Source organism: Oncorhynchus tshawytscha, unplaced genomic scaffold, assembly GCF_018296145.1.
Source record: "Oncorhynchus tshawytscha isolate Ot180627B unplaced genomic scaffold, Otsh_v2.0 Un_contig_866_pilon_pilon, whole genome shotgun sequence".
Lineage (NCBI taxonomy): Eukaryota > Metazoa > Chordata > Actinopteri > Salmoniformes > Salmonidae > Oncorhynchus > Oncorhynchus tshawytscha.
The window spans coordinates 194,007-205,702 of NW_024609600.1; the positions used below are offsets into that span (position 1 = coordinate 194,007).

The 11,696-nt window shown below is 46.5% G+C and overlaps 1 protein-coding gene across 1 annotated transcript; it reads left to right on the plus strand.

Annotated features, from left to right (window-relative positions):
- The first annotated feature begins 226 nt into the window (after nt 1–226).
- On the plus strand, nt 227–4,119 carry LOC121845247 (ATP synthase membrane subunit K, mitochondrial-like). The gene is made up of 4 exons (XM_042316159.1): nt 227–370; nt 497–567; nt 3,295–3,387; nt 3,810–4,119. Exons 1-4 carry the CDS (start codon nt 322–324, stop codon nt 3,909–3,911), a joined length of 315 nt encoding a protein of 104 aa, XP_042172093.1. The 5' UTR covers nt 227–321; the 3' UTR covers nt 3,912–4,119.
- The last annotated feature ends 7,577 nt before the right edge of the window (nt 4,120–11,696 follow it).

Here is an 11,696-nt window from a genome sequence, read left to right on the forward strand (position 1 = left end):
ACAGTAGAGAGGCTATATACAGTAGAGAGGCTATATACAGTAGGTGTGTAATGTTTACTGTCTGTTTATTTAACTTGCTTTGGGAATGTAAACATGTGTCCCACGCCAATAAAGGCCTTTAGAATTACATGGCTGCAGCATTGTCGGCTGTCCGTTCAACTGAGTGTTTCTGGCGCCACCTGCCGGCTGTTTGAGAGAAGACACGCTGGGATCCGACATTGCCGCTTGTCTAACTGTCATTGGATGGGATTTTGAATGATTAAGCCTGACTGGGTACATCCACTGTCAATCAAATGAAACCGGAAGAAATAAAGGTTCCATATGAAATCAATGTGTACGGACAGCGGTGTGTCCTTACCGAGCCGTTACGGTGAGTCTGTGTTGATTGTATAACTGTTGTCTGGTTTGAAACGTCTGTTGGTTATTTGCATGTGAACGCGACATGAACCTAAACCTTCAGCCAATAGTGTTATCTTGTTGTGAACCGTTTCCTCAGCCATGCCAACTTCCCCGGTAAAGACGCGGATCCCGCTCACGAGCTTCGGTCATCTGATCACCGAGGTGAAGGTCGGTAAACGGAGTGACCCCCCTAGACTGTCTTCCCCACACACTAAGTCTGGAATGAACAGCTTCTACATCCAAGCCATAAAACGGCTAAATATACTGAACAAAATATATAAACGCAACTATTTCTATATCCTGGCGTGGTTGTGAGGCCGGTTGTAACGAGATTGGAGGCGCTTTATTGTAAAAAAAAAAATATGAACATCAAAATCTCTGGCAACAGCTCCGGTGGACATTCCTGTAGTCATCAGCCAATTGCTCGCTCCTTCAACTTGAGACATCTGTTGTTGTCAACTGCACCAGATGAACCTGGGTAATGATCGCGCTGTTTAATCAGCTTGTTGATGTGCCACAGCTGTCAGGTGGATGGATTATCTTGTCTCGGGATAAATGCTCACTAACAGGGATATAAACACATTTGAATGGAAAATGTCAGAGATGTTCTTATTTCAGCTCATGAAACACGGGACCAGCACTTTACACGTTGGTGTTTATATTTTAGTTCAAGGTATTTAATCAATACCACACCTCTACCCAATACCACACCCTTAACCAATACCACACCTCTACCCAATACCACACCCTTAACCAATACCACACCTCTACCCAATACCACACCTACCCAATACCACACCCAATACCACACCTCTACCCAATACCACACCTCTACCCAATACCACACCTCAATACCACACCCAATACCCACACCCTACCACACCCCAATACCACACCTCTACCCAATACCACACCTAACCTACACCCAATACCACACCTCTACCCAATACCACACCCTTAACCAATACCACACCTCTACCCAATACCACACCTCTACCCAATACCACACCTCTACCCAATACCACACCCTTAACCAATACCACACCTCTACCCAATACCACACCCCTAACCAATACCACACCTCTACCCAATACCACACCCTTAACCAATACCACACCTCTACCCAATACCACACCTCTACCCAATACCACACCCTTAACCAATACCACACCTCTGTCATACCACCCTCTAACCAATACCACACCTCTGTCATACCACACCATTGACCAATACCACACCTCTGTCATCGACCCTTAACCAATACCACACCTCTGTCATCGACCACCTCTCGTCACCCTTAACCAATACCACACCTCTGTCATCGACCCCTAACCAATACCACACCTCTGTCATCGACCCTTAACCAATACCACACCTCTGTCATCGACCATTAACCAATACCACACCTCTGTCATCGACCCTTAACCAATACCACACCTCTGTCATCGACCCTTAACCAATACCACACCCTTAACCAATACCACACCTCTGTCATCGACCCTTAACCAATACCACACCTCTAACCATCCACACCTCTACCATCGACCCTTAACCAATACCACACCTCTAACCGACCTCTAACCAATACCACACCTCTACCATCGACCCCTAACAAATACCACACCTCTGTCATCGACCCTTAACCAATACCACACCTCTACCATCAACCCTTAACCAATACCACACCTCTGTCATCCACCCTTAACCAATACCACACCTCTGTCATCCACCCTTAACCAATACCACACCTCTGTCATCCACCCTTAACCAATACCACACCTCTGTCATCCACCCTTAACCAATACCACACCTCTGTCATCCACCCTTAACCAATACCACACCTCTGTCATCGACCCCTAACCAGTACCACACCTCTGTCATCGACCCCTAACCAGTACCACACCTCTGTCATCGACCCTTAACCAATACCACACCTCTACCATCGACCCTTAACCAATACCACACCTCTGTCATCGACCCTTAACCAAAACCACACCTCTGTCATCGACCCCTAACCAATACCACACCTCTGTCATCGACCCCTAACCAATACCACACCTCTACCATCGACCCTTAACCAATACCACACCTCTGTCATCGACCCTTAACCAATACCACACCTCTGTCATCGACCCTTAACCAATACCACACCTCTGTCATCGACCCTTAACCAAAACCACACCTCTGTCATCGACCCTTAACCAAAACCACACCTCTGTCATCGACCCCTAACCAATACCACACCTCTGTCATCGACCCTTAACCAAAACCACACCTCTGTCATCGACCCCTAACCAATACCACACCTCTGTCATCGACCCCAAACCAATACCACACCTCTGTCATCGACCCCTAACCAATACCACACCTCTACCATCGACCCTTAACCAATACCACACCTCTGTCATCGACCCTTAACCAATACCACACCTCTGTCATCGACCCTTAACCAATACCACACCTCTGTCATCGACCCTTAACCAAAACCACACCTCTGTCATCGACCCCTAACCAATACCACACCTCTGTCATCGACCCTTAACCAAAACCACACCTCTGTCATCGACCCCTAACCAATACCACACCTCTACCATCGACCCTTAACCAATACCACACCTCTGTCATCGACCCTTAACCAATACCACACCTCTGTCATCGACCCCTAACCAATACCACACCTCTGTCATCGACCCCTAACCAATACCACACCTCTGTCATCGACCCCTAACCAATACCACACCTCTGTCATCGACCCCTAACCAATACCATACCTACCCGGGCAGATTGATGGAATCCCCTCATACCTAATCACTGTGATGTCATCAAGATGTGTCCATTCAGATTGTCCTCACCTGTGTGTGTGTGTGTGTGTGTGTGTGTGTGTGTGTGTAACAGAGACAGTTGTTTGGTATGGAGGCTCCAGCCACTGTTAACCTGACTGGATGGAGGAGACATTTCAACAGCTACACACTACAGGGGAGACGCAACGTAAGACACACACACACACACACACACACTCTGTTAACCTGACTGGATGGAGGAGACATTTCAACAGCTCTACACACACACAGACACACATTAGCTGCTGCTCTAGAGGAGTATTATACTGCTGACATAAACTCTCTCTGTCTCTCTCTCTGTCTCTCTCTCTCTCTCTCTCTCTCTCTCTCTGTCTCTGTCTCTCTCTCTCTCTGTCTCTCTCTCTCTCTGTCTCTCTCTCTCTCTGTCTCTCTCTCTCTCTCTGCCTCTCTGTCTCTCTCTCTGCCTCTCTGCCTCTCTGTTTCTCTCTCTCTCTGTCTCTCTGTCTCTCTCTCTCTCTGCCTCTCTCTCTCTGTCTCTCTGTCTCTCTCTCTCTGCCTCTCTCTCTCTCTCTCTGCTCTCTCTCTCTCTCTCTCTCTCTCTCTCTCTAGTTTGTCCTGGCTACCTATGGTGTCCTAGCGTTGTCGGCAGCAGCCTATATGATACGCCATCGGAGTAAAGAGGACCCAAGAGTAGCCAGCCCCACTGCCTGACTGAAAAGACTGACACCCTCAATATCAATGTCCCAACGCTTTATTGGCCTGATATTGACATTGATTTCCAATACTACCGAATCAGAGATTCATAACAGCAGCACTCCCCCTTTCTTCTGCTCCCTCCCTCCCTCTCTCTTCCCCTCTCTCTATCCCACCCCTCTCTTCCTCTCTCTCTCTACTGTGTCTCTCTCTACTGTGTGTCTCTCTCTCTCTCTCTACTGTCTCTCTCTCTCTCTTCCTCTCTCTCTCTACTCTACTCTCTCTCTCTCTCTCTTCTCTCTCTCTCTACTGTGTGTCTCTCTCTACTGTGTGTCTCTCTCTACTGTGTGTCTCTCTCTCTCTCTACTGTGTGTCTCTCTCTACTGTGTGTCTCTCTCTACTGTGTGTCTCTCTCTACTGTGTGTCTCTCTCTCTCTCTACTGTGTGTCTCTCTCTACTGTGTGTCTCTCTCTACTGTCTCTCTCTCTCTCTCTTCCTCTCTCTCTCTACTGTCTCTCTCTCTCTCTCTTCCTCTCTCTCTCTACTGTGTGTCTCTCTCTACTGTGTGTCTCTCTCTCTCTACTGTGTGTCTCTCTCTACTGTGTGTCTCTCTCTACTGTGTGTCTCTCTCTACTGTCTCTCTCTCTCTCTCTTCCTCTCTCTCTCTACTGTGTCTCTCTCTACTGTCTCTCTCTCTCTCTCTACTGTCTCTCTCTCTCTACTGTGTGTCTCTCTCTACTGTGTGTCTCTCTCTACTGTCTCTCTCTCTCTCTTCCTCTCTCTCTCTACTGTGTCTCTCTCTACTGTGTGTCTCTCTCTACTGTCTCTCTCTCTCTCTCTTCCTCTCTCTCTCTACTGTGTCTCTCTCTCTCTCTTCTCTCTCTCTCTACTGTCTCTCTCTACTGTCTCTCTCTCTACTGTCTCTCTCTCTACTGTCTCTCTCTCTACTGTCTCTCTCTCTCTACTGTCTCTCTCTCTCTCTGTAAATGTTAATAAATAGAGTTTAATCCAGTCACAATGTCTCTGTGTCGTCTTGGTTTAATCTTTAACCCAGAATAGAACCGAGCAGAATCCATCCTGGTATTCAGACTAACCAGTAACCATGACAACATACTGGCGGGAGCTCCAGGCTGCAGTGTGTACGTCTGGCCACAGGGTGGCGCTGAGGAGAGAGAGAATGTACTACATTATAAACTGGTTGGTTCGAGTGCTGATTGGCTGAATGCCATAGTATATCAGACAGTATACCACAGGTATGACAAGACATTTGATTTTTTTACTGCTCTAATTACATTGGTAACCAGTTTATCATAGCAACAAGGCACCTCAGGGGTTTGTGGTATATGACCAATATACCACGGCTAAGGGCTGTGACCAGGCACTCCGCGTTGTGTCGTGCTTAAGATCAGTCTTTGGTATATTGGCCATATGCCACCTCCCCTCTGGCCTTAATGCTTAAATATGCAGTTATATATGGTCTCTATGGAAACAAGGGCCCTTATACAGCCTACTGTAGGTAGTCTACCTTGGTAGTTATATATGGTCTCTATGGAAACAAGAGCCCTTATACAGCCTACTGTAGGTAGTCTACCTTGGTAGTTATATATGGTCTCTATGGAAACAAGGGCCCTTATACAGCCTACTGTAGGTAGTCTACCTTGGTAGTTATATATGGTCTCTATGGAAACAAGGGTCCTTATACAGCCTACTGTAGGTAGTCTACCTTGGTAGTTATATATGGTCTCTATGGAAACAAGGGCCCTTATACAGCCTACTGTAGGTAGTCTACCTTGGTAGTTATATACAGTCTCTATGGAAACAAGGGCCCTTATACAGCCTACTGTAGGTAGTCTACCTTGGTAGTTATATATGGTCTCTATGGAAACCAGGGCCCTTATACAGCCTACTGTAGGTAGTCTACCTTGGTAGTTATATATGGTCTCTATGGAAACAAGGGCCCTTATACAGCCTACTGTAGGTAGTCTACCTTGGTAGTTATATATGGTCTCTATGGAAACAAGAGCCCTTATACAGCCTACTGTAGGTAGTCTACCTTGGTAGTTATATATGGTCTCTATGGAAACAAGAGCCCTTATACAGCCTACTGTAGGTAGTCTACCTTGGTAGTTATATACGGTCTCTATGGAAACAAGGGCCCTTATACAGCCTACTGTAGGTAGTCTACCTTGGTAGTTATATATGGTCTCTATGGAAACAAGGGTCCTTATACAGCCTACTGTAGGTAGTCTACCTTGGTAGTTATATACGGTCTCTATGGAAACAAGGGTCCTTATACAGCCTACTGTAGGTAGTCTACCTTGGTAGTTATATATGGTCTCTATGGAAACAAGGGCCCATATACAGCCTACTGTAGGTAGTCATATACGGTCTCTATGGAAACAAGGGTCCTTATACAGCCTACTGTAGGTAGTCTACCTTGGTAGTTATATACGGTCTCTATGGAAACAAGGGTCCTTATACAGCCTACTGTAGGTAGTCTACCTTGGTAGTTATATATGGTCTCTATGGAAACAAGGGCCCTTATACAGCCTACTGTAGGTAGTCTACCTTGGTAGTTATATACGGTCTCTATGGAAACAAGGGCCCTTATACAGCCTACTGTAGGTAGTCATATACGGTCTCTATGGAAACAAGGGCCTGTCGTGCCAAATAGCGTCCCCCTCTACGTCACAATGTGATTCTATAAACTGTTAGCATCCGTTGCTATATCAACGGTGTGATGACCTAATGATTAGAATCTTGGAGCCTAAATGACGTTCTTTTCATCATCGCTATGCTAACAAGGCTGATTTCCACAACAATTTTGCTGTTTATTAAACAAGTTTAGTTTAGCTAATAAAATGAAAACATTCACTCAAACTATTTTTTTTTGGTACGCTGTTAACATTACAACATGAAGTCCATGTCTTAAACGTTGCTACGTTTCGTAAATGGCTAAGAGAACGTGTCATCTGCTTGACACATTAAAGTCACTTACCTTACAGACCAGGAAGTCAGGGAGAGGAGAGAGAGGATGATGGGATGTGGAGAGAGGGGATGAGGAGAGAGGGGATCAGGAGAGGATGAGGGGATGAGGAGAGAGGGTATGAGGAGAGAGAGGATGCGGGGATGAGGAGAGAGGGGATGAGGAGAGAGAGGATGAGGAGAGAGGGGATGAGGAGAGAGAGGATGAGGAGAGAGAGGATGAGGATGAGAGAGAGGATGAGGAGAGAGAGGATGAGGAGAGAGAGGATGAGGAGAGAGGGGATGAGGAGAGAGAGGACGAGGGGATGAGGAGAGAGGGGATGAGGAGAGAGGAAAGAGGCAGAATCAAGAGATGCTTGATTAGATGCTGCGGCTCGTTCTTCCTGTGACTTGTCCTCGACAGACCACCAGTCTCAGGCAGCGGTTCAGCGGCGCCGACAGGGATTTTTAGCCCCGTGAAAAGATATCACATTGGGCCCCACAGGCCACCCCAACCCTACGCAATAACCTGTACCCCCCCCACGACCCAATCGACCCAAAGCTTTAAATAACTCTACCTTTACAGACTTCTCTCTCGTAGTCCCAATACCCACTGTTTGATATTTACTGACTGAGCTGTGACTATATAACACTGTGCAGACAGACACGCATCAGTCTGCATGCAGTGGAATTCACTATCTGATGGAAGACTGATACCTGTCTATAAGAAATGTGCTAAAGGATATCTTTTATATTTACTGACTGAGCTGTGACTATATAACACTGTGCAGACAGACACGCATCAGTCTGCATGCAGTGGAATTCACTATCTGATGGAAGACTGATACCTGTCTATAAGAAATGTGCTAAAGGACATCTTTTATATTTACTGACTGAGCTGTGACTATATAACACTGTGCAGACAGACACGCATCAGTCTGCATGCAGTGGAATTCACTATCTGATGGAAGACTGATACCTGTCTATAAGAAATGTGCTAAAGGACATCTTTTATATTTATTTTATTATATTTATATTCTTTTACAGTCTAAATGTCATTCTAATGGTAATTCTTGAATGGAAAATTCTCTTGACTTTAATGAACAAGTTAAAAGTGAATATAACTTAAATATGCATTAACCTCTTCAGTTAAAATAAATGAACAGGATCATCAATAGAATGAAAATTATACAATCAGCAGCAGATTTTTAGTTTATTTACCAACTAGACAATAAGCAGCTGTATAAATGGATCAGCAGCAGATTTTTAGTTTATTTACCAACTAGACAATAAGCAGCTGTATAAATGGATCAGCAGCAGATTTTTAGTTTATTTACCAACTAGACAATAAGCAGCTGTATAAATGGATCAGCAGCAGATTTTTAGTTTATTTACCAACTAGACAATAAGCAGCTGTATAAATGGATCAGCAGCAGATTTTTAGTTTATTTACCAACTAGACAATAAGCAGCTGTATAAATGGATCAGCAGCAGATTTTTAGTTTATTTACCAACTAGACAATAAGCAGCAGATTTTTAGTATATTTACCAACTAGACAATAAGCAGCAGATTTTTAGTATATTTACCAACTAGACAATAAGCAGCAGATTTTTAGTTTATTTACCAACTAGACAATAAGCAGCTGTATAAATGGATCAGCAGCAGATTTTTAGTTTATTTACCAACTAGACAATAAGCAGCTGTATAAATGGATCACAAAATGGAAATGAAAAGGCCCGATGGTGGCGCTAGAGGAAAGGTCAAGAGGTCACCAAACCCAACAAGTCTCTTCCACTTGGGGGTCTTGATTGTGCACAACAAATTGTACGGCAATCCAGCCATTACTTTGAGATGTATCTTGTTCTCAGCCTGTGGGCATCATGTGTGTCGTGATCCAATGTCCATATCCATTTAACAGTTATCTTGCTCAGCCTTTACTCACCAAGAGCCCAGCGCCGAGCCTTCTTCCTAGCGAAGACACTGATCAAGTCTTTGAAGTCCAGCTTTCAAGCTGACTGACTTTCAATGGAACAGCATGACAAGACTGCAAAGCCTGTCCTGGGACATAGTGGACCTCTAATTAGTTAAAAAAACAGTTTTAGTTTACTGAAAGCTCTCTCACCACCAGCAACAGTCACAGGCAGTGGCAAAATATACGTAAAGCAATGCACACTTCTCCCAGAATGCTTTGCAGCTGCATCTTACCAATTCAGCATATACAGTGTTCAGGAGACCGAGAGGGGAAGGGTCAGCATATACAGTGTTCAGGAGACCAAGAGGGGACAGGTTAGGAGGGGAAGGGTCAGCATATACAGTGTTCAGGAGACCAAGAGGGGAAGGGTCAGCATATACAGTGTTCAGGAGACCAAGAGGGGAAGGGTCAGAATATACAGTGTTCAGGAGACCAAGAGGGGAAGGGTCAGCATATACAGTGTTCAGGAGACCAAGAGGGGACAGGAAGGGTCAGCATATACAGTGTTCAGGAGACCAAGAGGGGAAGGGTCAGCATATACAGTGTTCAGGAGACCAAGAGGGGAAGGGTCAGCATATACAGTGTTCAGGAGACCAACAGGGGAAGGGTCAGCATATACAGTGTTCAGGAGACCAAGAGGGGAAGGGTCAGCATATACAGTGTTCAGGAAACCAAGAGGGGAAGGGTCAGCATATAGAGTGTTCAGGAGACCAGGAGGGGACAGGTTAGGAGGGGAAGGGTCAGTAAATACAGTGTTCAGGAGACCAAGAGGGGACAGGTTAGGAGGGGAAGGGTCAGCATATACAGTGTTCAGGAGACCAAGAGGGGAAGGGTCAGCATATACAGTGTTCAGGAGACCAAGAGGGGAAGGGTCAGCATATACAGTGTTCAGGAGACCAAGAGGGGAAGGGTCAGCATATACAGTGTTCAGGAGACCAAGAGGGGACAAGTTAGGAGGGGAAGGGTCAACATATACAGTGTTCAGGAGACCAAGAGGGGAAGGGTCAGCATATACAGTGTTCAGGAGACCAAGAGACCAAGGGGAAGGGTCAGCATATACAGTGTTCAGGAGACCAAGAGGGGACAGGTTAGGAGGGGAAGGTCAGCATATACAGTGTTCAGGAGACCAAGAGGGGAAGGGTCAGCATATACAGTGTTCAGGAGACCAAGAGGGGAAGGGTCAGCATATACAGTGTTCAGGAGACCAAGAGGGGAAGGGTCATATACAGTGTTCAGGAGATAAGAGGGGACAGTGTTCAGGAGACCAAGAGGGGACAGGTTAGGAGGGGAAGGGTCAGTATATACAGTGTTCAGGAGACCAAGAGGGGACAGGTTAGGAGGGGAAGGGTCAGTATATACAGTGTTCAGGAGACCAGAGGGGACAGGTTAGGAGGGGAAGGGTCAGCATATACAGTGTTCAGGAGACCAAGAGGGGAAGGGTCAGAATATACAGTGTTCAGGAGACCAAGAGAGGGGAAGGGTCAGCATATACAGTGTTCAGGAGACCAAGAGGGGAAGGGTCAGCATATACAGTGTTCAGGAGACCAAGAGGGGACGGGTCAGCATATACAGTGTTCAGGAGACCAAGAGGGGACGGGTCAGCATATACAGTGTTCAGGAGACCAAGAGGGGACGGGTCAGCATATACAGTGTTCAGGAGACCAACAGGGGAAGGGTCAGCATATACAGTGTTCAGGAGACCAAGAGGGGAAGGGTCAGCATATACAGTGTTCAGGAGACCAAGAGGGGAAGGGTCAGTATATACAGTGTTCAGGAGACCAAGAGGGGAAGGGTCAGCATATACAGTGTTCAGGAGACCAAGAGGAGAAGGGTCAGTATATACAGTGTTCAGGAGACCAAGAGGGGAAGGGTCAACATATACAGTGTTCAGGAGACCAAGAGGGGAAGGGTCAGCATATAGAGTGTTCAGGAGACCAGGAGGGGACAGGTTAGGAGGGGAAGGGTCAGTAAATACAGTGTTCAGGAGACCAAGAGGGGACAGGTTAGGAGGGGAAGGGTCAGCATATACAGTGTTCAGGAGACCAAGAGGGGAAGGGTCAGCATATACAGTGTTCAGGAGACCAAGAGGGGAAGGGTCAGCATATACAGTGTTCAGGAGACCAAGAGGGGAAGGGTCAGTATATACAGTGTTCAGGAGACCAAGAGGGGACAAGTTAGGAGGGGAAGGGTCAACATATACAGTGTTCAGGAGACCAAGAGGGGAAGGGTCAGCATATACAGTGTTCAGGAGACCAAGAGGGGAAGGGTCAGCATATACAGTGTTCAGGAGACCAAGAGGGGAAGGGTCAGCATATACAGTGTTCAGGAGACCAAGAGGGGACAGGTTAGGAGGGGAAGGGTCAGCATATACAGTGTTCAGGAGACCAAGAGGGGAAGGGTCAGCATATACAGTGTTCAGGAGACCAAGAGGGGAAGGGTCAGCATATACAGTGTTCAGGAGACCAAGAGGGGAAGGGTCAGCATATACAGTGTTCAGGAGACCAAGAGGGGACAGGTTAGAGGGGAAGGGTCAGTATATACAGTGTTCAGGAGACCAAGAGGGGAAGGGTCAGCATATACAGTGTTCAGGAGACCGAGAGGGGAAGGGTCAGCATATACAGTGTTCAGGAGACCAAGAGGGGAAGGGTCAGAATATACAGTGTTCAGGAGACCAAGAGGGGACAGGTTAGGAGGGGAAGGGTCAGCATATACAGTGTTCAGGAGACCAAGAGGGGACAGGTTAGGAGGGGAAGGGTCAGTATATACAGTGTTCAGGAGACCAAGAGGGGAAGGGTCAGCATATACAGTGTTCAGGAAACCAAGAGGGGAAGGGTCAGCATATACAGTGTTCAGGAGACCAAGAGGG

Coding starts and splice junctions, on each gene's coding strand:
- LOC121845247 (XM_042316159.1), top strand. CDS start 322: ATGAAATCAATGTGTACGGACAGCGGTGTGTCCTTACCGAGCCGTTAC. Junction 371..496: donor GTCCTTACCGAGCCGTTACG/GTGAGTCTGTGT, acceptor CCGTTTCCTCAG/CCATGCCAACTTCCCCGGTA. Junction 3,388..3,809: donor CACTACAGGGGAGACGCAAC/GTAAGACACACA, acceptor CTCTCTCTCTAG/TTTGTCCTGGCTACCTATGG.